The 27,833-nt window shown below is 32.6% G+C and overlaps 10 protein-coding genes across 10 annotated transcripts; 5 read left to right on the forward strand and 5 right to left on the reverse strand.

Annotated features, from left to right (window-relative positions):
* Positions 1-1,232: 1,232 nt before the first annotated feature.
* YMR1 (phosphatidylinositol-3-phosphatase YMR1) lies at positions 1,233-3,329 on the forward strand (the record flags this gene model as incomplete). Its single annotated transcript, XM_001646200.1, has 1 exon — positions 1,233-3,329. The coding sequence occupies one exon, from the start codon at positions 1,233-1,235 to the stop codon at positions 3,327-3,329; it is 2,097 nt and encodes a 698-aa protein (XP_001646250.1).
* Positions 3,330-3,464: 135 nt separating this feature from the next.
* PXP2 (Pxp2p) lies at positions 3,465-4,319 on the reverse strand (the record flags this gene model as incomplete). Its single annotated transcript, XM_001646201.1, has 1 exon — positions 3,465-4,319. One exon carries the CDS (start codon positions 4,317-4,319, stop codon positions 3,465-3,467), a length of 855 nt encoding a protein of 284 aa, XP_001646251.1.
* A 525-nt stretch (positions 4,320-4,844) lies between these two features.
* On the reverse strand, positions 4,845-8,579 carry EDE1 (Ede1p; the record flags this gene model as incomplete). Its single annotated transcript, XM_001646202.1, has 1 exon — positions 4,845-8,579. The coding sequence occupies one exon, from the start codon at positions 8,577-8,579 to the stop codon at positions 4,845-4,847; it is 3,735 nt and encodes a 1,244-aa protein (XP_001646252.1).
* An 832-nt stretch (positions 8,580-9,411) lies between these two features.
* Kpol_1013p70 (uncharacterized protein) lies at positions 9,412-9,892 on the forward strand (the record flags this gene model as incomplete). The annotated part of the gene is made up of 2 exons (XM_001646203.1): positions 9,412-9,431; positions 9,481-9,892. The coding sequence occupies 2 exons, from the start codon at positions 9,412-9,414 to the stop codon at positions 9,890-9,892; spliced, it is 432 nt and encodes a 143-aa protein (XP_001646253.1).
* Positions 9,893-10,049: 157 nt separating this feature from the next.
* On the reverse strand, positions 10,050-10,859 carry RSM7 (mitochondrial 37S ribosomal protein uS7m; the record flags this gene model as incomplete). Its single annotated transcript, XM_001646204.1, has 1 exon — positions 10,050-10,859. The coding sequence occupies one exon, from the start codon at positions 10,857-10,859 to the stop codon at positions 10,050-10,052; it is 810 nt and encodes a 269-aa protein (XP_001646254.1).
* Positions 10,860-11,450: 591 nt separating this feature from the next.
* PSY4 (Psy4p) lies at positions 11,451-12,713 on the forward strand (the record flags this gene model as incomplete). The annotated part of the gene is made up of 1 exon (XM_001646205.1): positions 11,451-12,713. One exon carries the CDS (start codon positions 11,451-11,453, stop codon positions 12,711-12,713), a length of 1,263 nt encoding a protein of 420 aa, XP_001646255.1.
* Positions 12,714-13,058: 345 nt separating this feature from the next.
* On the reverse strand, positions 13,059-14,432 carry COR1 (ubiquinol--cytochrome-c reductase subunit COR1; the record flags this gene model as incomplete). Its single annotated transcript, XM_001646206.1, has 1 exon — positions 13,059-14,432. One exon carries the CDS (start codon positions 14,430-14,432, stop codon positions 13,059-13,061), a length of 1,374 nt encoding a protein of 457 aa, XP_001646256.1.
* A 4,373-nt stretch (positions 14,433-18,805) lies between these two features.
* On the forward strand, positions 18,806-19,582 carry ECM13 (Ecm13p; the record flags this gene model as incomplete). Its single annotated transcript, XM_001646207.1, has 1 exon — positions 18,806-19,582. The coding sequence occupies one exon, from the start codon at positions 18,806-18,808 to the stop codon at positions 19,580-19,582; it is 777 nt and encodes a 258-aa protein (XP_001646257.1).
* A 986-nt stretch (positions 19,583-20,568) lies between these two features.
* On the forward strand, positions 20,569-22,233 carry CPS1 (Gly-Xaa carboxypeptidase; the record flags this gene model as incomplete). The annotated part of the gene is made up of 1 exon (XM_001646208.1): positions 20,569-22,233. One exon carries the CDS (start codon positions 20,569-20,571, stop codon positions 22,231-22,233), a length of 1,665 nt encoding a protein of 554 aa, XP_001646258.1.
* A 336-nt stretch (positions 22,234-22,569) lies between these two features.
* On the reverse strand, positions 22,570-23,928 carry FUI1 (uridine permease; the record flags this gene model as incomplete). Its single annotated transcript, XM_001646209.1, has 1 exon — positions 22,570-23,928. One exon carries the CDS (start codon positions 23,926-23,928, stop codon positions 22,570-22,572), a length of 1,359 nt encoding a protein of 452 aa, XP_001646259.1.
* Between the last annotated feature and the right edge of the window lie 3,905 nt (positions 23,929-27,833).

The raw sequence follows: 27,833 nt of genomic DNA on the forward strand, positions 1-27,833 counted from the left end.
AATATTTTTATTCACTGTTATTATTTTTATCGTTTCATTACATGGTTTTATTTTTTTCAACCCCTTCCTAAGGGTTCAAAGTTATTATTATTATTATTATTATTATTTTATTAAATTAATTTCTAAAATTGGTAATTACAATTTACCACCACCACCATCATCATTATAATCATCATCATTACCTTCCCCCCTAAATTATAATTAGACTCAGCATCCACGTCTAATAATATTATGAGTTATGTCTAAGATATTCTATTCCCATTTTCTTAATTTTCTTTATTATGACCTATCCAATTATGGCCCAATGTTTCGTGTTGAGTAAAAGAAATGAATTCACGTTTCCCGATTGTTTGGTCCATTACGTTCCAAGATATAATCTTTCCGCTTCATGAATACATATAGTCACTTCACTATATTTTTTTCCCTTCCAGTCAGTATTTTTGCAAGAATTCTATCAAGATTGTATGATATCCATTAAACATTCAAATTGGCTCGAATCGAAGCAAAACTATCACCACATCCCTCCTACAACTCAAAAACACAAACACAACAAAACTAAACAAAACATGTCAATGTACCATATTGTCCATAATGGAATCCACGACACATGAATTTAGTATAGCTTTAAATATGGAATTAAAGAATAAATATCTCTTTTTTAAATTAAATTAAAGTAAATTTTCGTTTCTAAGTTCTTTTTTTGTCTCTATTTTGTTTTACCAATGCCCATTTAGTCAATTGCAAAAACTCAATTACCATTATCTTGGCATATTATATCGAATTACAGCTTTTAAACCAACTGGATTCGACCAACTTGTTGAAACATTCTCACTTTACCTCATCTCATCTCATCGCTCTTATATTAAGAAGTCATACTACAAACTCATTACTATTCCTAAATTGGCATTCCCAAGTCAGGTGACTAAAAGAAAAAGAGTCACATGACTATTTGATTGAATATCACAGTAAACGAATTTCGATTTCAAATATCGATTTAATCAGATAGGCCTCAGTGTAAAGTTTGAATATATAAAGTATAATGAGAAATAAGATAGTAATATTTACAATAGATGATCATTGAAGCAATTTAAATACTTTATTAACGTCAGATCAGGTTGAAATACGTGGGTTACGTCAGTTGAAAGTTTGAGGGGAAGTTTTGTCTGAAGAATTTTGAAGTGAAATTGGTAGAAAAATTATAATATTTTTAGTATTGGCATTTATGAGTTCATATGGAATACATTAAGATAACTAAAGTTGACAATGTTGTTTTGCATAGAAAAGGGATTGCTGTTAAGGGTGAATTGCATTTAACAACACATCACTTGATTTTCTCCTCTAGTTCATTACCAAGGGAATTTTGGGTATCGTATCCAACAATTGGTTCAGTGTTTAAAAATCAAGGTAGTACTTTGATCTCGAGGATCAAATGTGATTCTAAAAGTAACGATGAAATAGAATTTGATTCAGATGAACCAAATTTATATAAGTTTTATCAAGGGCGAGATTTATGGAGTATTGTAAACATTAAAATTATAGGGAAAGATTATACTGTATTTTCATTAGATTTTGTGAAAGAACATGAAGCCAAAGATGTATTTGATTCTTTACTGAGACTTACAGTGTTGGATGATGTTTCACAGCTATATGCATTCATTTATAAGCCAAATAAGATAGAAACGCAATTTAATAGTTGGAATATTTATGATCCTATGAAGGAATTCCAGAGGCAAGGTTTACATATTAATGATAGCAATTCTCAATGGCGAATATCAAAGATAAATGAAAATTATGAATTTTCATCTACTTATCCAAGCAAACTAATTGTACCAAATAATATATCAGATACAGTTCTCTTACATGCGGGGAAATATAGGGCACAAGCAAGAATTCCAGTTTTAGCATATTATTATAAAAAGACCAATTGTGTAATAACTAGATCATCACAACCGTTACCAGGCATAACAAAACAGAGATCAGTTCAAGACGAAAGAGTAGTTTTAACCGAATTTGAATGTTCAAGCCTCTTAGTGCTTGATGATATTGACAACCGTGACCATGTTTCGCCAAGAATGAAAAATATTATCGTAGATGCAAGACCAACCGCTAATGCTATGGCTCAAACAGCATTAGGTGGAGGAACAGAAAGTATGGAATATTATAATTTCAATCTTACCTGCCAAAAAAAGTTTCTAGGGATTGATAACATTCATGTCATGCATGATACGTTAAATTATGTCGTGGATAATTTCTTAGTGGATGGTGATTTAAATTTTCCAATTGACAAAGTTGCATTAAATACAGGAAAATCTTCAAACTGGTTGAAGTATACCAAATTGATACTTTCTTCAACAGACACTCTAATGAAGTCCATAGTGTTTAATAAGTCAAATCTATTAATTCATTGCTCAGATGGTTGGGATAGAACTACTCAAGTTTGTTCTTTGATTCAAATATGCTTAGATCCTTATTTCCGAACTCTTGAAGGGTTTATGGTCCTGATTGAAAAAGACTGGCTTTCTTTCGGACACAAATTCTTAGAACGTTGTGGTCATTTAAGTTCTGAAAGTATATTTCATGACAATACAAGTGGTTTCAATAACTTATCCTTATTTTCTAATATCTCAGGGACCCAGATCAATAATTCAATGTCATCAAATAATCTTTGTAACGAAGATGATAATAAAATTACAAATACAGAAAGAATAAAGAGTTTTTCTTCAAATAATATTATTTCGACAGATTTTGTAACTAGGGTATCAGATCATTTCAAGAAAAGGAAGGGTTACAAGTCCAATAAATTCACCTCTCCAATATTTCAACAATTTCTAGATTGTGTTTATCAGTTAGTAATCCAGAATCCAGATCAATTTGAGTTCAATGAAAGATTTTTGAGAAGACTAGTGTATCATTTATATTCCTGTCAATATGGCTCATTCCTGTATAATAATGAAAAAGAAAGGGCGGAAAATGATATTCAAAATAAAACAAGAAGTGTATGGGATTACTTTAGATGTAGACAAAAAGAGTTTACTAATGAAACGTACAAGGCTCCTTTGAGCTCTTCTGTTAAAAAGATTTATAATGATTTAAATGAACTGGGGCTTGAAGATTTAGAAGGAGAAGAAGATTGGATATTTCCTGATTTCAATAAAATCCAGTGGTGGTGGCAATTGTATGGTAGAAAGGACAATGAAATGAATGGACTCACCACTGAAAACGCTTCAATTCCGACTGATCATGAGATGGAAGGAAATCAATCATTAGAAGTGAAAAATAAAGCAAGCAGGTTCTTACCTTTTACCTTAGATTTATTTGGTAAGAAATGAATTAAATAGTGATAATTTAATTTTATAAAAAGTTACACGAATAATGAACTAATTAATGAAATGTTAAACACTGCATATATATAGCACCAGGCTAGATTTCTCTCTAGAATAATTTGGGACTTGAACCAATAGTTCTCATAGTTTAACAACGTCTGACTTCCAAGACACACCACACCACTTAGCTACCATAATAGCTAAGTTTCTTACAGCCTCAATTGTTTCTGGCTTACATCCTAAATTTATGGCTCCCTTCAAATGACCTCTTAATTGTGGGTTAACGTCTTGAGGGACCAATGCTGCTATTATAATCAGACTTGTTTCTTGACTTGAAATAATATCATCATAGGAAAACAATGGACCATAGACGTTAGTCAGAGTGTAATACCATAAATCTGGATAGGCTGAGTAAAGACTATTTACAACCTTTGGAGATACTTTGTTATAGATTTTATTCCAGTGTTTCAATCCCCGTTCTGTAGTAAATGCAATGTCTGTTTCTTTGTTAAATGAAGATTTTAATCTTTCAACACTATACTTATATGTATTCAAATCATGAGCTGAACTCGAAAATGGATTGATGGGTTCATGTTCTTTTGTCAATGACGGTGGTGTGTATTCTGCTAATTTATTCATTGAGTTAATAGCCTTGGGTAATCCTGCCAAGGGCCCTGTCCTTAAAATAGCTTCACGAAATTTAGCAGTTAACTTTAAATCATATTCGCTGGGGTTTAAATACATCTTATTGACCTTTGCTTTAATCGAGTCCACAGGATCATTAAACATAGCTATAACTCTTTGACTTATTGTTATTTGATTAGCTACCACTGTCTCATTCTTTAACATTATAGTATAATGATATAAAAGTGGAATTTCCTGAGGTTCATTACAGACACTAAATGTAACAGCAGCAATAAGGTACCATGTGTCCTTTAAACTTGGATGGAATTGTGAAAGTTGAGCTAATCTATTAGCAGTTAAAATTTGATTCATTATTAATAGGGATTTCTAAAAATATATCGAAAAGCTATAGTCTACTTCAAAAACTGAAAAACCAGAGTCCTCTAAACGGGATTAGGGAAATGTTTTAATATTTTATTGTGAAGCTCTTGGTACCTTAAAATAGCCCTTTACAATCATGCAATTGATATATATTTAACTAGATATAGAGTGCTCATTATATTGATAGATAGGGCTGAAATATCAATGTTCCGTAACGTCGATTTTAATAACTAAAAGCTCAAAAAGAAAATATGGCAGTAGCGAATCATATTAGAGAGACAAAATCAATTATAATAAACAATCACCATGAGGATAGTTAGTATAATCTATCTTGAATCATTTTATGACGGTTTCAAATTTATTACATTAATAAGATATATTATTTAACACATAGAAATTAATAATACATACTATATAGATTTATTATTTTATCAGATAAAAATAATAATTACGCAGGTTATTGGAACAACTTAATGAAATTTTCAAAAATACACGTTGAAAAAAATATAAGAACAATTATGCATTATCTAGCAAATAGTTAGTAGCTGATTCCAAATCGTATCCACATCTTTCTAAAGCTCTAGTAGCTTCTTCTTTCGAAAAACCCATTCCACTTAATTCTTCAATCGCTAATGACTTTGGTGTTGTAGCAACTCCACGGTTTATTGGTGTTGGTGGTAAACTGTTAGCTTGTTGTACCGGAATATCTTGTCGTGGTTGTTGGAAGTCCCTATTTGCTGGTTTTGCGTTTCCAAAACCAGCAAATAAATCTTCCCATTCATCGTTACCAACATTCCCGGATTGCGGATTAACTGAGTTATCAAGCTCAGTAAAGTTATTTCTCTGTAATTCATCTTCTAAATCCGCATGTTCAATATTTTCAAATTCTTCAGTGTTAGGTTGTAACTGAGAATCAGCCGTCAAAGGATCCTCGACAGCAGTTTGTTCTAAACCAGCAAATGCATTATCAAATTCATCATGAATTGTTGGCTCAACAGGAAGTGGGGCTTCAACAGGAAGTGGGGCTTCAACAGGAAGTGGGGCTTCAACAGGAAGTGGGGCTTCAACAGGTAGTGGGGCTTCAACAGGTAGTGGAGCTTCAACAGGCAAGGTTTGTGTAACCGGAGAAGCTCCTTTTGGTACTTGAGGTATATCCACTTCTTTATTGATATATCCAGGGTCTTGTATAATGGTAGTTGCACTTGGTTGACCAATTTCTACATTACGTTCAACTGTAGGTGTAGAATCACTTACATCACCATATGATTCAAAAAACTCCTCTCTAGTGTCTTGGAAGTTATCCTCATCCTCATCAGAACTAGTATCAGAAACACTCGTTTCCTTAGGTTTAGTTTCTGATACCTTCGCTGACTCCCAGTCCCCAGGAATATGGTTCTGACTCTCTAATGAAACATTCTTTTCAATAGGGCCTCCAATTTCACCTCTATTCTCAATTTCTTGTGAGACAGGTTCATCAGTTATGGATTTAGTTACATTTACTTCTTTACCAACATCTGAAATACTATTGTCGTTAGATATAGAATCCTCGTTTCTAGATGCTACATTTCCTAAGGAAGAGTTAGCAACGGAATCCTCAACAAATTTAGAAACTTGTTCAGCATGAGATTCTTCTAATCGTTCGGCATCCTCTACAGGTAATTTCAGTTGTCTATCGAAGAGTTCTTTTACCTTTTGGGCATACTCTATATGCTGTTGTTTTAAATTTTCATTAGCTTCATCATAAATAACTTTTCTCTTATTCAAATCATCAAACATTGTTTGTAAACTTTCAATATGCTGCCCATATAAGTTTTCTTGCTCTTGAATCTCCATATTACGTTGATTCAACTGTTCGCTACGTATTTTCAAATCACCACTCCTATTTTCTAAGTCACTATATTTAGTTTGTAATTGCTCTTGCTGTTGATCTATCTTCTTTTGATAATCATCTAATTCATTGTGTTTTGTTAAGTAGACAGATAATTTATCAGTTAGAGATTTTATTTCATTTTCTAAGAAACTTGCAGTAAATACGGAAAGCGCCATATCCTTACTTGTTTCATCTATTGTAGATCTAGTCTGTCTAACTTCTTCCTGCTTTTGGTTTAATTGAGTTTGGATCAAAGCTGATTTTGAATTAACGCTAGTTATTTCCTCTCTCAAGGCTAAATTCTTCTTCTGACCTTCAGCAAGACTTTGCATTAACTGATTTAGTTCGGTTTCGCATGCGTTATAAGTTGTTTCAATTTGTACAGCTTGGTTTTTCAACGTTTCATTTTCAGCATCAATTGAAGATAATGTGTTTTCTAATTGTTGGGATTGCTGTAAGTTTTGCTCTTGTGTAGCACGTAGAGTAGCTAGCTTATTTTCTATGGTTAACTTCAAATCATTAATTTTCTTTAATTCCTGAGTCGCTTTAGATTTCTTTTCAGTAGTAATACTGGCCTGTTTCGTCAACGAATTAACTTGATTAGATAAATTAGCCAATTCAGTTGTAGCACTAGATAGTTCTGCAGATGCTGCAGCATCTGCAAACAAATCTGTATTCCTTGACATAGGAGTATTTGTACTTGTTTGCATACCAGAACCTGTTGGAAGAACACCACCAGTTGAGTTTCTTGAAATATTTAGAGAGTTAAAGTTTGGGACTGTTTTCAAAGATACAGAAGGCGCACGATGAGGTGGAACTTGAGGAAGAACAGAACTTTGCTTGAATTGGCCACTAGAAATATCAGTTACGGATCTTTGTGGTGCGACTTGTTGAGGAATATTAGTGGCAGGGAAAGGGTTTGAATGGAAGTCTTGTTCAATATTTTCGTCTTCCTCTCTAATTACATTTTGACCAAAGTTTGAAGTTGAGGAAAATTTCTTCAAAGGAGGAACCATTTGATTTTGGGAAGGAGACGGAGTGGTATCAGCCAAAGGTTGTTGGTTAACAGGAGAGGAGAAAGAAGCATTTAAGGCTAATAGATCATTCAAGGAACTGTTATTAGTATTTTGTTGTTGTACTGGAGAAATTTGAGAGTTTGGTGTCATTTGTACAGGTTGTTCATTAAAAGAAGGTTTTGATTCCCTAGATGGCAAAGACATTTGAGATTGTTGGTACAATCCCAATGCAGCAGATTGTAGTAATTGTTCTGGGATTACATCTGGCAATTCCACACCTGCATTTTTCTTTTGGATTAAGAACATTGCAATAGCAAATTCTAATTTAGTAAATTCTGCATTGTTATGAATATCGGCCAAATCCCAGATATTGGCTAGCGTTTCTTGATTTAACCTTGATGAGACAAAGAATGGAACCAAAACTTGCGAACCCAAGGAACCAACATGTGATTTATCCAAGGAATCAAAAATCGCATCGAATTGATTTTTCTTTTCAAAGGATAGTTCCCAATCTTTAGCGGCATTTGTAAATGCACCGGAAGAGACACGAGAAAGAGTTGGTTGTCTACCTAAAGTTGAAGAAACACCTGTAGAGTTGTTGCTCAATGGAGTTGCTTGAACGTGTGGTTGCTGTGGTTGATTGAAGTTACTATTTACATTATTACTTTGTTGTACTGCTGTCCATAATTGAGCAGGCAGAACAGAAGGGACGGGGTTCATTGAAGGATGATTAGATAAGGTCAATTGTATCAAATACATTGCCATAACGAATTCTGCTTTATCCAAAGAACCAGAAGCATTTCTGTCACATAATCCCCAAATCTCACCAAGTGATTGATTATCTAGTCTTGCTTTCAAAAAGATATCTTTTGCTTTATCACCTGATAATAAAGAACTACCACCAGTTGACCTATCAAATAATTGAGAAAATTTTGCTATATCGTTAGAAGAAGGAGATGGAATTTGTTGTTGTTGTTGCTGTTGCTGTTGCTGTTGCTGTTGCTGTTGGGTATTAGCAGGTTGAAGATCATTTGATTGGGAATTGGCTACCCTTGGCAACTGCGAAGGAGGAATTGAGTATAATTCCTTTGATACATTTAAACTTGGTTGCTGTTGCAAGTTTGCAATCAATCTCATGGCAGCGTAAAATTCATGTTTATTCAAGAAACCCTTTTGGTTCACATCAACTAACTCCCATAGTTGGGACAGGACCTGTGGAGACAATCCAGAAGAAGAGAAAATTGGTTTTAAAACTTCACCAGTTACTATACCCAAATCCTCTGGATCTAGTTGTTTAAACAATATCCCATAGAAGGCCTGTTCTTCATTTGACAAACCAATTTGAAACACAACTTCGTTTAACATTGTGCAATTGTCAATCTACCTATTATTTAATGTGCTTGTGTTTGTATTCGTGTTTGTATCTATCTATATATATAATATAGTATATATATATATGAACCTTAAAGTGATGAACAGATAGAGAAAGAGAAAGACTACCCCTATTATCCAACAAACTGTGAAGAAACCAAAAAAAAAGAACTAAAAAAGGATCAATAATAACACAAACTTTTTTCCTGTTTCTTCCAAAATACAATCACTAATGTAGATTAGAATAGATATGACACTGAACTTATATAACTTTAACAATTAAATCTAAATCTAAATCTAAATCAATTCATATAAAACTATATTATATTCAGTTTAATCATCTTTATATTAAGGAGAGAGAGAGCTTTTTCTTTTCATTTTGACATTTTTCACTTTCAAAAATTTCGAAAATTTCGTACTTTCGAACTTTCGTTTCTTATTTTACAGATCACGTGTGTATATTTTGAAGAACATGTGACATATTCACTTAACTGGCTTTTTTCAATTTTGTCTGGTGTAACGTAGGGTAACTGAATATCACATGACCTTGCCATATCCAGCAAGAAATTGGGTAAACATTGGCCAGTTAGCCGAGTGACCCAGCGGAACTTTCAATTTTGTTATTATACACAAGATTCAGATCAGAACAAACACATGATACAACAGAAACAAGTTTTGATTGATATGTTGAGATGATGTAGCGGTTACTGTTGAATGGATAGCTTGGTATTAGACTAATTGTATTTATTACAAGCAAGCTATTATTTGTTCTTCTCTCTTCTGTTCATCTACTTTCTCTTTATGGGAACGTGATATTCGATAAACGATGTTGAACATTAAGAAATGGTATTTCCTCAGTTTCCTGAGCGTATCAATTCTATTCGTGTATCTTAGGCTTGACTTCAAATGAACAATTTGCTTTGCTCACTTCAGAACACGATAAACTAGCACATTTCTTAGTGTTTGCCTTTGAGTCCTGGCTCTTCAATAGAATTATCGATGGGAAATATATAAAATTTAGAGTCCCTCAATTTTGTCATATTGGCCCCACTGGATGGCTACCCTTACATAATATTAATAATAGCAATAACAATAGCAATAGTAGCAATGTCTACCACAACGGTATTTTAGAAATTAATAAATATATCGTTGCGTTCGTAATATGTTCCATTGGTGCTGCTATCAGCAGCGAGTTCTTACAACAATGGTTGTCTCAAGGAAGACGTTCTTTTGATTTGTTAGATATGGTTTGTAATTTTATAGGCTCAATTTTAGGTATTGGTATAGCATACTATCAAGAAAAATGAATAATTCTATTATTAACACGTATATACATACATAGATACACATGTGAGTGTCAAACTTTATTCATGGGGAAATGATAAAAATATATACATGAAGTTCAATGGTGGCGTACCCCTAATTTAATTAATATATGGAGAGGCTTATTTTCTTAGTGAATATTCAGTTTAATTTGATGTACGATCTATGAGCAATAGCGGTCTTGTGTAATTGATCTCTCTTGTTGAAACTGGATGAACTGCCCCTATGGACAGAGATTAGCTCTTCTGCTAATCTAACAGACAATTCACTCGATGATCTCTTGTTAGCACCTTCAATTATCCATTTCCAGGCTAGTCTTGTCCTTTGTCTTTGATTTAATGGAACTGGAATAACCGCTTTCTTTGCGACACCAGTATTAAAAGTCTTTACGATCATCAATGGACCTAAATCGTCCAAAGCCTTTTTCAATATTTCAATAGGATCCTTTCTCAATTGCAAAAACACAATATACAAAGCTCTAGACAACGTTCTCTCAGCTGCCGGCTTCTTACCATGTCTCATAATCATATTTGTAACGTGCTCTAATATAGGATCTTTACGTTGTGGTAATTCGAAACCTTTCAAACTTTCACTTTCATCCAATTGCCTCTCAGAAGGAATGAACTGCTTGCTTGAAGAAATTACTTCTTCAGGTATATCAAGCTTAGCTTGACCTGGTGGTGCCAACGAAGTCTCAGGTTTAAATCCTGTCTTTGAAAACTCTTCTTTTAATTCCTCAATGGCTGCTAACCAGGTATCAACTTCCTCATCCTCCATAATCTTACCCCCAGAGCTCTTACTACCAGCACCAGCACCACTAGACATCATCCTAACATTAGCCATCTGTTGTAATAAAACATTAGGCCTGAAGCTCACAGTCTTGCATTGAACTGTTAACCCATTGGCAACTGGTCTAGAAACACACTTCAAAAACCTACTGTACATCATCATTGCAAACTACTAAAAGACAACCAACTCCTGACCAACTGCCTTCACAATATACCTACCAAACAGACGGTAATCCTTAACCAATCTTAATATACTTCTCTTCATCTATCTTATTTTATAATTTCTATCAACTTTTCAAGATTTTATTTTCATACGTTTTTTCGAGGCCTCTTTCCATTATCGTATCGAAGTTTCTATCAATATCAAAAATATATATATATATATATTATAGATGATGTATATAAAATATATATGCAGTTAATATCAATTTAAAGAGCAATGAACACGAAGTTAGAACAGTAATACATAGATATTGAGGTCGTTTTAACAATCTATAGTTGTTATTTTGTTGATTTTTAAGTGTTGGGGATTAAAGCTCTGGTACGGGTTGAGAGAAAAGGATTAAAGAAATTGGTTTTGTTTCCTGCTAGAAGTTTTCAGTTGTAATAATTGTGGTAAGATTTGAGATATTGACTTTAGATTTAGATCAGAAATCAAGTGGCTTATTTAATTTACTGGATTATTTATTTATTATATTTAAGGGGAACGTTTTACGTGTTTTTTATTTTAGTTTTAGTAGGAAATCGGTCTGAGATGAATGAAAGTACTATCGTTGAAACGTCTGATGTCACTGTAGATGATATCGATACTAATATGATGGGCATAAAATCAAATAATTTGTATAGGCAATTAAATGAAATTGTAGAAAAAAGGAATCTATCAATATTGGATACTAATAAACCTGATCAATTATTGCCAGATTTAATTAAACATATTACTAATACAATTCCGTATGATATTTTTGTTAATGCTTCACATTTTATAGAGGAAAGGAAGGAACTAAATGAATTAGGCGATTATATAACAACGAATTTCTTAGAGAAAGGTTTGTACCCATTTACAATATTGAGAATATGTGAATTGTGCTATGATCCATTTAAATATTACAAAGTGAATGAATTGGCAAAATTTGTCAGAGCATTAACAGAATGTTGTCTGGTTACCACTAGTTGGGAAACTTCTCAGGCTACAAACGATAATGATACAAGCAAAGCAGTTATAAATAGTGAAGATGATGATACAGATAATATTTCATTATGTAAGATTTCATGGATTGATTCAAAATTAGAAAAAGAGTTATCTACCTACGTCAAGGATATTGATTCATTTATGAGTATTAGTTTTGGATTTGAAGATGAGGATGAGGATGAGGATGGAAATGATATTATGGGCAATGGAAATAGCAGAAACGAAATGGATTCATTGAATAATGATCAAAATTTTATTATCGAGGAATACTATGAAGACGAGAATGGTGTTATAGATAAAGATTATGTAGAACAAATTGAAGATAATGGATTTCTACTGAATGATGATGACGACGATGAAGACAATGATGATGATGAAGATTATAATGAAGATGATACAGATATAAGTAGTACCGATGAGGATGAAGATCTAGAAGATGGAGAGAATGTTGAAGAACAAAACAATGATGCCAATAATGATGAAAAGAAAACCGATGTTTTAGAAAATGCAACTAAAATTGTTAGCGATTCTCACACACAGAATAAGAGAAGAACAACGGAGTTAGATGACTTTGAGTATAATGTCGTTAATGATAATTCTAGCTCATCAATGTCAGTAGTAGGAACACCTAAAAAACAGAAATCTGAGATTGGAATAATAACTGAATCCCCAGTAACAGGATCAAGTCAAACATCTGATCATTCCAACATGTTAATTTCTCCATTAACTCATGAAAACACTGATATTGAGAAAATTAATGCTCTTGATAAAGGTTTATCGCAAAGTAACCATGTCAGTCCCTTAGGAAGCAAAATACGAAAAGAATAGTAATATAAATAGACTAATAAATATAAATTATTTATTATATAATAAATAAACATATCATTTCAGGAATCGAATCTTTAAATATTTCGGAATAATGTATAATAATCACGTAAGGCCATGAAAAAATCGAGAAGTTACACTGCCAAAATCATTGGACCATAACATTATCGATAGATATACATAAAAAAGTTATGGCTTTAGTGAACAGATAGTTTATAAACATGAGAGAATATGAATGTGAAGAATATAAGAATTTAAACTATTTTTTCAATTGGTAAGTTAAAAAAATACAATGAAAAAATTGAATTTAGAAAAGAGGTAAGCAGGACTCAATTTAATTCCAACAGATCACCATCTCATCATGGACATGTCATTTCTAATTCTCATGTAATCTAACAAACCTTCGATTTGACCAGTACCAGCAATGGCAATATCTTGATCCCATAACCTTTTACCTGCCCATTCTTTGATGTCATTGACAGTAATAGCATCAATAGCAGCAAACTCTTCAGTCAAAGTTGGTCTCAAAGTGTTGGTTAAGACGGAGTTACCGATTCTGGAAATAGACTTTGGAATGTTCTTTTCAGCTTTAGCAGCTAATTTCAATTTCAACAATTGTTTAGCACGAGTTAACTCAGTTTCGGTGATGGAAATGGTCAATCTGTTCCATTGCTTCAAAGTGAAGTGAATCAAATCATCGATGTTACCGAAGTTTGAAGTAGCAGTTCTGAAACCCCATAAACCAGAATCGTTGTAAGATAGGGAGAAGTGTTTGAAATCGTCACATAAGTGGTATTCATGAACAGCATCCAACAATTTAATACCTTGTAAACTGCTAGTTGGTTCAGAAGCAACGTATTTACCGAATATTTGAGCAGCAACTTGGGCAGTTAAGAAATTTTCAGATTTAGTAGATTCACCTTCTACAGCAATAGAGATCCATGCCTTAGGTAAAGTATCATCTCTTAATCTAACTTCAGAACCTAAGAATGAAGACTTTACTACTTGTTGTGGTTTTTCACCGGCACCGAAGCTAATCTTTTCAGATTCTACAGCATTAACAAAATCTTCATGCTTAACGTTACCATCGTTAACGATAACGACGTTTGAGTTTTTGAAATGGGATTGGTTGAAGTTTTGGACATCAGATAAGATCAAATCATTAATGGATTCGGCAGTACCAAATTTTGGCAAAGAGTATGGAGTGTTTTGGTAAGCTGTAGAGTGTAAATGTTCCAAGACTCTCTTTTTTTGGAATACAGCATCGTTTTCGAAATGTTCCAAAAAGTTAGTAATTTCAGATTTAGTAGAATTGAAGACGTTTTCATTAACTTGAGTATTTTTAGCAAAAGCTTCGTTCAATAAGGATAGATTTTTCTTGACATCCTTATTCAAAGAAGTAGCTAAGAAAGATTGGTAGTCTCTCTTCAAAACAGAATCCAACAATAAACCATTCTTGTTAGCTAAAGTGTTTGTATCTTTGTTGTATCTTGTGAAAAGATCTTGGTTAATCTTTGATACACCGTTGTTGTATGGGTTTTCATCAGCAGAACCTGAACCAAAGACGTAACCAAAAGTTGAAGTTGCAGCATTTGGATTATATCTTGAAACTACAGAGATACCGTTTGATAATTCAGTAACTTCTGGCTTGATAGAAGATTGGATACATCTTTTGCTCACGGCAAAAGAGGAAGAGATTATTCTATTATTATTTCTGAACATTGTTGTATTGAATTGAGCTGGAATATGAGGAATAGGTTTTTTTTATTTAAACTTTTCTAATGATAGAGAGATATTAACAAATTTATAGTAAAAAGAATGAAAGGTGATGTTAATTATAATAGACAATATCCTTTATTATTTCAACTTCCTTACTAAATCTTTTTTATTTTTAATTTTTCAATGATATAGTGTGTAATGTTTTTATTTTTTTAATTTCTTCAATATCCTTATAACTGTTTAGATCAGAAAAGATACTGTAGTTGAAGTTCAGATTAAAATAACAACTGGATAGAGACGTGCACTATTGTGAATTGCAATGCAATCTTGAAAAGAGAATAACAGTAAATTAAATAGAATTGAACAGAGAGGGACTGGAATTACGAATTGTGAATTATAAAATGACTACAAATAAACTTTACCAACAAGAGGGAGATTACAAGAATTAAGAAACTAATGAAAAATTTCATTAAAAATTGACAGTTTGGTTTCCAACTTCTAAATTTTTTTCCTTTCCTTCCAATAGAGAGAAAGAGAGAGAGAGAGAAAGAAAAGGAGAGCGAAGTGGTAGTAAAAGAGGTATGGTAAAACAATATTGTATAAATGGATGTGGGATGGTATTGGTATTGGTATAAAATGAATGATATTGAGTATTGAATATATATTATTTGGGGGTTGGTTGGTTGGTTGGTGATAGGTGATTGTATGTATGTATGTATGTATGTATATATTGTAAATTGTTTGTATTATGGGAGAGTAGGTGGTGGAGGGCAAGCAAGGATTAGTATGGTGTTGGTTGCTGTGTTGTTGCTGTGTTCTGCCAATAAGAAGTTATTTAAAGGGCAAGGCGAGAAAGAAAATTTTGTTTAAAGCGATAAAACCATTTTTTCTTCTGTACTGAGACATTATCGTCTTCGGGGGAAGAGAGGGTAACGGAGCAACTAATTGTTCTCTCTAACTCTTTATCACGTGGTTGATTTTGGATGGACAAGGGGGGAAAAAGGTGAGAGATTAAGATACAAGAATTTGGTCACATGATATTCGGGTGATCGCAATTGTCGCTGTTCACGACAACGGATATTGAGTCATGTGATAGAAAAGAATATAGGGTAACTTGAGCTTTACAATTATATATATATGCATATGGTTGTATTTATACTTTCTGTATTCACCGAATGCAACAGAGGGAGAGAGAGGCAGAGTTAATGTACGTGTAAACTTGACAGTTGTAGATTTGCAATATTCTTGAACCGATTAGACCAGTTCATTTCCAACGTCATATGAATCGAACTGAAGGTTTTAATATTCATCATTGGAAGTAATTGAGAAGTCTCTTTATTTGGAATTATGCACTGATCGTTTGTTTTATTCTTGAGGGTTCGTTCATTTTGCCTTCAAAGTTAGAAACACCAATCTGAACTCAACTCAGCCGAGATACAGCTTCAAAAAAAAATGGATGGATGGTTGGCTAGAACTAGCTAACCTCGAGAGATCTCGAGATGAAGATATAAGCGGATAGAAAGGAAAGACACGGAATTGAAATGTAGATAGATAAATTTATATATTGTATAAAATCAGTTAAAGATTGAACCGATTTTGTTCAGAGATGGATGAAGAGATAGTGATGGTTTTATTAACGGATATAAAAATGGATAGAAACATTTATATTTTTTTGAACACATGAACACAATTCTCTCTCTCTCTTTCTCTATACCATACGTCTTATGCACCTAGCTAACTGTTTCATTTCTTGTTGTTCAATGTAAGTTCACTTAATAAAGACTGAAATTCATTAAAATCCAATAGTATATATGCTAAAGCCTATTATTGCTATTGAATCCCGATCAGGGAATTGAAATGCCCACACAAATTCTACCCAAAACCTAATGTGATAGTGGTTGTGTGCGCGCAATTGTCTGAGAAGTAATTTTTTATTTTAAAAAAAACATCGAAAACGAAACAAACTGGATCAAGTTATCCTTTTTAAGCCGGAGTCCGAGTTTCGGACCAATTGAGACACCGGCCCTCCTCATTGGTTCAACGGCCCGCGTCGGGTTCTTACAAAACTTATCAATCTCACTTAAGCATTCCTCTATATGTTATTCTAAAACCCAGTATCAAATTTAAAAAAAACGGCCGTGGACAGAAAAATGTAGCGCAGTACCATGAAAAAATTATAATCTCACTAGCTTTATGTACCAGAAGAGAAAACACTGTATCTCTCTCCTGTACTTGTCGAAATACAAAGAAAGAGCGCTACCCCAGATTTTGGACAAACGTAGCATACTCTGTTTACCAATTTCGGGGAAAGTTAACATTTTCAATATTTCACCCACCGACCCAAGCCCATCCATACATCGGAAAGAAAAACCAACATAAAACATAGTGTTAACGTAATTCGTGCTGAAATGGCTTATAAGAAACACTTGCACCAGTGAGGTGACGGGGGTAAGGATTGAACAAAAGGGAGTTTATTTTTGAAGAAGAAAAAAAAAAGCAAAAACAAAATATATATTCTTAGTAAGGATCATATGGAGAGAAATACACGGTAAAAGAAACAAGCGAGAAATAGAGAGAGAGAGAAGAGACAAAATGGGATGTGTATTGGACGGGGCGGCGACAGCGGAGGAGAGTAAGCAGATGCGGTGGTTAAACTTTGTTTTCCACCACGGGAATTCTGCACCAACCAATCCCTGTCGCTGTTTGTCATCGTTATCCGATTGGTTTAATTTCCCCACAGTTTAATCAAATTAGGTTAGTTTATTTACAATTTCTTGGGTTTCCTCAAAACGTTCTGCGCGGGTTTTCAGCAAATGATTGGGTTATCCATAATTTTTAGAGATATATATTCTATTCTATTTTGTCTCTCGGAAGTTATATCTGTACGTAAATATTCTAGATGTCTAGATATATTCAATAGCACATTCCAGCAGTTATTTCTCGAACTCTTCTAACAAATCACCAACACAAATACAAATAATATAACATAAATATACACCGTCCATTTATTCTTTTTCTTTATTTTTTTGAACTCACAACTCCATGGAGAAAAACACAAGTCACCATCTGGAATAGCTAAGTATTCATGTTTTCGCATTATCCTTTTTCCATCTCTCCATCTGTTTCTCTTGGTGCCCACCACATTTCTCCCGTGTCTCCTCCACCCCCCTCAACTCCATCATTCTTACTTCCTCCGAACTTCACCTCCCTCTCTTCGAAACCACTTATAAGTTTCTCACTGCCATTTTTCTTTCCTTTTACTATTTTAGTAATTATAATTATAACCTTTGAGGTTTGTCGTAGGCGTCCTCTCGAACTTACCCAAATCACCTCCATATTTTATGGCAATTTTTCTTTCTTTTGGTTTTTACAAATTTCCCATTTCTCACTAAACCTCGAGGAAGATTCAAAATTTGATGGGGTCTGATATTGTATTCTTTCAGTATCTTGTTCTGCAGTGTATTCTCCATGTAAATACCACCTTGTTTGTGTCTTTTCATTATAACCTACTGCAGTTTTGTTGTATTTTGTTGTATTTTTGTTTTTAAAGTTTTCCATCCTTCGAGGATTTAGCGCCTATTATTGCTAGATTTTATTTTATTTTACTTTAGTTTAGTTTCTTAAAAGCTTTCTTACAATTTCAAGAGGGAACTGGTCCTATATGCTTTATCTTGTGTTTTTGAGGTTACCCATCTTTTTCCCTTTCTTTCTTGTTAAAACAACCAGCTGTCACAGATTGTTAGCTATTGATAACGATACTAATCATTTTATTGGGTGGGTTCTGTCTGACATTGCCCCCATTTCCGAATAAATCGGTTATTCTATTTAGTTGCTGTATCTGAGTGTTTTATTAGTTTTCTCTTTGCTGGGCTAAGAGTCGACCAGAGAGGAATATCCTTATTGTATACAGTTCTGCAACTTGTCATTGTTAAGTTTAAGGTCGAAGCTGTTTTGAGGTTTTCCGCTACATTAAACGTCTTTCGAAGGTAAGAGCAATAACGAAACGCTTAGGAAAAAAAATAAATAGTCTAAAAAAACTTTTAAAAAAAGAAAACTTTTCTTTCCTTGGATAATTATACATAGCGTCACTACGTGGAATTGGAATTGGAATTGATATCGAGTATTCATATATAAGTAACATGACAACTCTTAAATCTATAAATTCGTTCTTTATTTACAAACCTTTCCATTCTTGTTACCTTTGGAAACTAAACTAAACTAAACCAAACCAAAAGACTTTTACTATTAGTAATAACGTCACTACCAATAATAATCAACCAAAAGGCATACCTCTATAATAGAGAAAAACAACAAAACCAACTTTTATTTCATAACATACAAACAAGCATATTTCTAAAAATAATAATAATACAATCATGGGAGCACAATTAAATCCAACAATGACAGACATTGCAGAGCAATGCAAGTTAGCTTCAAAAGTTAGATGTAAACTTAATGAATGTGGTAATCCTTCCTCTGGAAATGGAAGAAAAAAATCCTTTGATTTAAGAGTATTAGTAGGCCATGCTAATCTACTAGATAGAGTAATGGATAACATATTATACTGTAACAGAGTTCAATCAAAATCCTTCCCAGAGAATAGCGATATTAATGAAAACGAAATTGAAGAATCGACTCAAGTTATTATGAACAAACCTATTTTGCCACTTTCAAAATCTTTAAAGTTATCTGATCTAGATAATAAAGTAGAATTCTCTCCATTGTATTGTGACAACAAAATTGAAGAAGATGCAATTCAACTTGAACAAGAGCTAGATATTTGTGATGAAGACGATGATGAAAACGACTATCTAGAAAAACCTGAAAAACAAGAGGAAAATGTAGATGATGATTCAAATGATTCATATGATTCCGATGAATTTGATTCAAACAATTTTGACTATGAAGACACAGACTATGATTATGTAGAAGACTCTGATTCTACATTAGTACCACTTTTGAAATACAATACTGACATTACAAAAGATAATTTAATAGATCCTATTTCTCCATCATCTGCATTTACACTTTCAAATCCAAATTACAGTTACTTACCAGTTCAAAATAATCCATACGAGGGAGATAATGATACTGATAAAGATGATCTATCTCTACCAAACTTTAAAAGAGTCGATCGTTCAGTACATGCATGATTTTCAATTAAAGTTGAAAATTCACATAAATTAAAAAGCAAAAAAAAAAAAATTAAAATCATATATTCATTCATTCATCAAATCATTCAAACAATGATTTAATAATAATATTCAGGCTTACACGGTTACCCAACTAATTTGATATATTCCCATTTATAATACTTTTTGTATTCTATATAATGACATCTTAATGACAATATTTATTTATTCGGTTATTTTTTATTATCTTTGATAAAAATTAAAGGAAGGTGATATATTTTTTATCTCCTCTAGAGGTAGTTCATTTATTCATTAACGAACATATTACCATATTTGACTATTTCACATACTTGCTACTTCTAAATAAATGATTTATTATTCCTATTTTGTAAAATTATGATTTTCTTACCTTCAGCTTCCACTAATTTAAACTTTGCATTCCAAAAAAGACCTCTTATTATTTTTACCTTTTTGATATACTTGAGGGGCCCTTTGTTCATGATATTTTTCTATTTAAGAATTTAGGCAATTTAAAGAATTTGGATTTTCTGCCAAGAAACTATTTTGTTAAATAACTATTATCCAAATTTGTTATCTTCACATTACTGTCATCACATTACTTCCAATGTATCAAATCAGGTAAAACCCTAAAACAAAGGAGAGGGAGAAACATTTTCAAATTTAATTTCTATAATTAGATATCATATAATCAATATATCTTATTGAGAATATCATCATCCATAATTCGAACATAATGAATTAATCACTTGTTAATTACTATAAGAACTGTCACTTTATTTTGATCGAAATTTGTATTTTAAATATTCGCTTAGTCAAATTTTTGACAACTTTGATGTAATTTTCAACATGAGTAATTTAGCCAAGCGATATTTATTTTTTAATTTAAACAATTTAATCACATTAGCTTTTTAAGCCACCAAAATGAAGAAAAAGATGCAATATATATGTCTATTTTACCCCAAATAAGCTAATATAACACCGAAACAATGTTCAATATTAAATACCTAACGCCAATAGGGCTGTTAGTAGGTTTTATTTATGCTTTGTATGCATTTCAAAGTCAAACCTCTCCAAATGCAGCCTTACCTCCGTTTAAATGCCAAGTATATGATAAAGTACATGGTACTAATCCATCTTCAATGCAATTAATGTTTAAGAACAAGGAGTTCCGTGATGACTCAATCAAGAAGTTAGCCAATGCAATCCGTATTCCAACTGAAATGTTTGATAAAATGCCAAATCCTGAAGATGACCCTAGTTTTGAAGGTTGGTTGCCTTTTAGAAAATTACATGAACAGTTGAGAAATGACTTCCCATTAGTTTGGTCTTCTTTGAATGTTGAAACTGTGAACCATTATGGACTATTGTTAACATGGAAGGGTTATAATGAGACTCTAAAACCTGCCATTTTTGCTGCTCATCAAGATGTTGTCCCTGTAGAAAAGAAGACTTGGAACGAATGGAAACACGAACCATTCAGTGGTCACTTCGATGGTGACTATATCTGGGGTCGTGGTTCCTTTGACGATAAGAGTATGCTAATTGGTATTTTACAAACAATTGAATATATTTTAAAGAATGAACCTGAATTTGTTCCTTCAAGATCAATTATTTTGGCATCCGGTTTTGATGAAGAGGCTTCCGGTAATTACGGTGCAAAATACTTGAATGAGGTATTGCTTGAAAGGTATGGCCATGATGGTATCTACTCAATTGTTGATGAGGGTATGTCAGGTATCAGTGAAATCGCTGGTGTAATGATGGCCTCTCCAAGTACTGGTGAAAAGGGTTTCTTAAATCTTGAATTCAGAATTGATACGAGAGGTGGCCACTCTTCTGTTCCACCAGATCATACTTCTATTGGTATTGCAGCTGATTTAATCAAGTTAATTGAAGATCAGAAATTCGAACCTTTATTCACGAAAAGAAACCCAATTACTGATTATTTCCAATGTGCTGCTGAATTTTCAACCAAAATGGATTCTAATTTAAAATGGGACTTTTTACATGCCATAGAAGATCGTGCTGCTAACCAACGTGTGCTTGATTTCATAATCAACAAAGTAGGAAGACTTGCAGAATATTTCTTCCGTACTTCCCAATCTGTCGATATGATTAAAGGTGGTGTGAAGAGCAATGCTTTACCAGAATCCGTTTCATTTGTTGTCAATTCAAGAATTGCTGTAGAATCTTCTGTTGAGGAAACCATTCAAAAATTCATTAAGCAAGCTGAAGAAATTGCCAATAAATATGATTTAACTTTAACTAGAGATGGCAAGGATATTCTAACCTCCGGTAAGAGTGGTAAAATAACCCTTTCAACGCTATCCACTTTAGAGCCAGCCCCTGTCTCACCAGCAAATGATGTCTGGAGAGAATTTGCAGGTACTATTAAGGGTTACTTCGAAGATGTTATTTTCCCATTAACAGCTTATTCTGGCAGAGAACTTATTGTTGCCCCATCTATTATGACTGGTAATACTGATACTTCTCATTACTGGAATTTAACCAAGAACATATATAGATTCCATCCATCTTTTGCTAATATGGACGTTTTATTAACAATTCATTCAGTTAACGAACATATCGATCCTGATTCAGTGATGCATGTCATTGGGTTTTTCTATGATTACATTCATGTCATTGCTTGATCGAAAGTACTTATTCTATACACAACTTTATATACTTATATACACATTTTAGGATTTTTACGTTGTCTAACTTTTTTATATTATATTAGGCATGCCGTTTTTCAGTGGGAATTCAAAGGATTATGTAAATTTTAACCGAAAAATACAAACATATAACGAATAAATAATTAATGAAATATTAATGAATGCTATGTATGTTATTAAATGCAGAGTTATTAGTATATAATTGTACAGAGTAAATATGAATAAGCTTTTAATGCTCGGTTATATAACTATCTTATTATTAGGATTAATAGAAATATTTTATTTATTTCAATTGTTCATGCAATGTCATCGTTAGACAGTGTTTCTTGCTTTCAAAACACCTTCATCACCATATTTTTCGAATGCAGCTCTTTCATTAGCGAAATTTTCAACTTCAATCCAACTTTCATACCAGACACGATCTTTGATCTTTGCGCCATTTGGTACACCGTCAACTGGGAAGTAATATACCAGTATCACATAAACTAATGCTGATACTAAATAGCCAATATAGTAATTTAGATAGTAGACCTTCATTGCACCTTCTGGAACAACGACGTCTAATGAACCTAAGAAACCAACAAAATTTGGAACAATACCACAGATATAGGCAACAACAGCCCTCCAATTAGTACCCCATTTGTTGTACATGTAGTAAGAGCCTGGTTTGTTGGTATAACAATGGAAGATATTGACATAACCTTTTCTAATGATGAAATAATCAGCGAACATGACACCTGCAATTGCAGACAAGAAAACGGCATAGGCACTTAAGGCTGTAGTAAATTTGGATGAAGAAGACATTAATTTCCATGGACAAATTGCCAATGCAATGCATGCACAGATGAAGGAACCACGTCTAATATTAATAAATTTTGGAAGTAAAGCGGTCATATCAGTTCCTGCTGGGATAGCATTACCAGATAAGTTGGCACCCAATTGATCAAAAGCAAAGGCAAAGGAAATTAAGAAGACACCAGCACGGTTACCTGAAGTATAGTTTTCTAAATAACGACTTAGAATATCCAATGGACTCCAATAATTTTCACCATAAAGTGTATAGGCTGCTGAGGTAGACAAGATACCAATCAATGAAATAACAGCGTACAAAATTGGTAATGCAAATAATTGAGAGTAAGTCGATGATTTTGGAGATTTAGCAAAACGAGAGAAATCAGATGCATTTAAAATTAAGGTAGAGAAATTGTCCATGGCACTCATGATAGATCTAATGACAGCCCAAGCAGTTGCAGAGCTGCTTAGCTTACCAGTACCACTCAAGTTACCTAATGCCAAGTTACCATCTGCTTTCTTTAAAGTCCAAATCAGGAAACCAAAAGCTGCAAATGGGGTAATACACGATTTAACGGCAAAAAGATGACGAAGCTTATGAGGTGGAAACCATAAGAATGGTAAAGTGACAGCCCAGAAGATCATGAAACACATGAATTGATAGTTATCCAAATCAGGGTCAGGTATGGTATCACCTAATTTTTTTTCTAAGTTATTAGTGAAAATTGATCTCAACATTAATTGAACACAATCACCACCTAACCAACCTAAAGTTGAAAACCAAACACAGGCCATGACAACTCTATTTATGACAACCCAGATGGAAAAATAAGTACCGTAGGTGATACGAGATGCAATTGGAAATGAAATATGGTACATGTTACCAACACGAGAACCTAAAACCAAAAAGACAGCAACAAAACTGTAACCAACCCAAATACAGATCCATGTTTGCCACCAATTTAGACCTAATTGCAAACCAGTTGCTGAAATTTGCCATGTATTAACGTTAAAGGCACCAGAAACCCAGAAGAAGATATATTGTTTCCAAGTCCAAACTCTTCTTTCAGCTTCAACTGGTCTTAAATCATCGTTATATAGGTAGGTTGCAACAATACCTTTTTTCGTTGCTACTAGATTTAACAGATATTAAATCAATGAAGTAGTAGAACCAATAAGCAAATTTATTTGAATAGTCTTCTGGTCTAATTTCATCATCTTTTTGTGAGCTAGAATCTTCAATTTCATCAGAATATTCATCGTTTGTTACACTCTTAGAACTCAAAACATAAGTTTGAGAGTTAATGGCATCTTCCTTTTCTTTATCATGTTGAAAAGATTTAGAGTTACCTGAGCTTTCACCTATGTCATCATTACCCAAGCTTCTAACTGAAACTTGATCAATTGACGATTTCATATTAAAAAATTTTCTGACTTGATAATATGAAAGATTTTATATGGTATTGTTTCTAAAATCTTAATATCTGAGAAAATAAAAAGATAATAAATTATAGAAGCTTATAATTCAAAATGAACTTCCTTTTAATATTATTATCAATTTTTTCTTCAGTTAATAATTTTTAAAAATGTATTATTGAGATTGATAGTTTTCAATGTTCCTGAGATATTATTGTAAAAAATTTGAAAAGAATAAAACACCAATGAAGGCGAAAAATAAATTGAGATGGTATGAAATTATCTGATTTCGAGAGTTATAGTATATTAAAAGTTGCCAGTATTTATAGTTCCGTTGGAGAAATGGTTTTTAATAAAAATTTTCACTATTGAATTGGTACAAATTAGGACATTTTTTAATCTCTTGTAAAGAAAACAATGTTATAGCGCTGTTACTCTAGATCAAAAAATATAATTGTTCAACTTTGATGATAATTTTCTCATCCGATTCAACTTGGCAGTAATTAATTATTGATTATTCCCAACTAAACAATGTTGTAGAATAGATATAATAATTGTCCAAATATAAATATTTTCGAATAATTGGTACAAAAAAAAGAAAGGAGAGCAAGTAGAACGACAAAAAAAGAAACGAAGGAATTTGGCTACTTTTCATATTTCCTAGCCAAATATGGAATAGTGCTCAGAAAAATACGCGGAAACCACGTTTCTTTTGATTAATTTCTAATTTTTCATTTCTTATTTTTTCATTTTCAACTCGAAAAAGAAACTAATCGTTTTCGACACAAAAGTTAAAAATTCGTCGTACAACTTGGATTTTTTAATTTCGCTATGGCGGCAGTGGTGAATTTTGGAGTAGGTAACGGGAGGTATTGCCATGTACATCGGATAAGTATTACTACAAATAATGATTTTGTTTTTTTCTTTGATTTTTGATTTAATTTTTTCATTTTTTTTCTTCATGCTTACTGCAGTAATTTACTAATGTAGAGGTAAAAGCTAGATTAAGTTAGGGCAGAAATGATCAGGTTGTAGGAAATAGTTGCTGCATAAGTAATCTACGTTGCATTATTATCGTCTTAAGGCAGAAGACGGTGAGACATACACGTAGAAAATATTTATTTGGTGTGAGGGGCAGTTTGTTGAAGATGCTTACACCACAGTGTTAATAGATATTAAATCAGGCAAAAAAAATTATTCCGTTTCTCCATCGATTTGTTTCCCTAGAAAATGGAAGCACAAAATTGGTTATTTGATATGTTACTTTTAATGCTTGTTGGTACTAGATACTGCAGCTTCTACTAATAATGACATCCCTCTGTAGAATACGTGCGATCTGTCAAGCAACGAGGTGAGGAACAGGCTTTTTATGCTTAATTGAGAAAATGGATATTTAGAGGAAAAAAAAGCGATGAGATTAGGAAAAAAGCAGCAATATATTGATAAAATAATCGGAAAAACTGTAAAATGTAATTTTTGACGAGATGCAACAATAAAAAATTAGGACATTTCGAAAAATTTTAGAGTAGTTTTCGTTGCATCAAGTAAAGTTAACAGAAGATAAGGTACTTTGAACTGTACTGGAAAATTATTACAGTACAATTAAAAAATTAGGACAAAAATGAATTAAAAAATCTTCCTTGGAATTATTTATGCTTTATCTCTATAGTACTGTACTGTTTATTACAACTGGTCTGCAAATAATAAATATTTTTTTTTTCTGCATGATTTGTATATTTCAAAAACAATTTGGTTAGGGTTATACAACAGGCAGATTGAACATAGCCTATCAATGGGAACTATCTGTTTTCATACTTGATGGCTTGCAGAGTTATATTGGAGCACATCAAATGCCAGAGTATTCCAACAAGATTGATAGTGCTTCCAATTACTAGCTTTTCTTCCGTTAATTATCCAAAATATAGCCTTCCACTCATTAATATTAGTTCCAAATCCTATGACAGAACAGTGATGAAAATAATGCCATCTTTTAAGCATCAAATTCAACCTAGTTGGTACCCTCTTTTATCAATTCCAAAAATATCTGTTAAGCAATCTGAAAATTTATCTCCATCGGAGAAATGAGTTTTAAATTCTCAGAAAATATAATTTCTTATATGTCACATGATTTGATTTGTGACATGCAATTAGCATGTGACCAATATTTGAATTTTTAAATTTCATCCTTGAGAAATCGTTAGTAAGTAAATTATTTGCCATAAAATAAATTAAGTTGTAGTTAAATTATATTTATAGGTGACAGCTGTTGTTAAATATATCATTTCATGATAAACTCTTTTATTATATTAAAGGAAACTTCGGTACGGTTAAATATACATTATTTGTTATATTAATGCAACATTAATATCCACAATTGCCTGTATTTAAATGTTATTGATCGGACCTCTAGTCAACTCAATCCCTTATACTGGTAGAGAAGGAAGTCAAATTACAATTTAAATTCATTAGTTTCTTGGATGTGTATTTACGTTAATCAGAAAAAAAATTCCTGTCATTGTTAAAAGAAGGGAATGAAACCACAAATATTAGAAGGGTATCTCAGACATATATATATATATATGATACTTAACCCATAAATATAAAATGGCTTGATTGTATATATATATATATATATTTAAAAAAAACTGAGTAGTCCTGTCAACGTCATATTCAATAAAAAAAATATTATGCCTTATTGTGATTTATCCAAGTAATTTTCAGTAGGAAGGGACAACTGATCTGTGATGAATACTATTAATATATATGTATTTCCAATCGATTCATTAAAAAATGTCTATAATAAATCGCTCTAATCTCATTAATACAATGGAGCAAACTCAAAAAGTCATCAAAAATGAAACCATCGCCGACGGACCCCGACGGAGAACTAGCTTATCAATTGACTCTGGGTTTACCCATTTTTCACGATAACAGACAAAAATAAGGACGAAAATGATCACAATTTTCATTTTATAGGTAAATGCTGTTGTTATTTTGTTTCCAAGATCTCACTCTTTTCTCATCTCTCGGCTCGTAAAGGAGTAAAACGTGCACAACAAGATCAGTTGAGTTCCCTCTACTACTAGCTACAGTTGTCCGAACTGATGAAAAATTCAGATATGACAAACACATATAAAATTTCGTATGATGTCCGCCGGAATTAAAAAAAATATATATATATCTTATATATTTCCATTAGAATAAATGCAAAGTATTTGATTCGTCTAACCTTAAATATTACATCGTGACATACGAACATTTTTCAATTAAATCCATAGCAGGGTAAACAGTTTGCGTAGTTTGCCCATGTGACGTGTGTAATGATACTGCAGTAACTTTGCTATGATAACTATATGTAGGTGTGTATA

The sequence above is a fragment of the Vanderwaltozyma polyspora genome, genomic scaffold (assembly GCF_000150035.1).
Source record: "Vanderwaltozyma polyspora DSM 70294 KpolScaffold1013 genomic scaffold, whole genome shotgun sequence".
Lineage (NCBI taxonomy): Eukaryota > Fungi > Ascomycota > Saccharomycetes > Saccharomycetales > Saccharomycetaceae > Vanderwaltozyma > Vanderwaltozyma polyspora.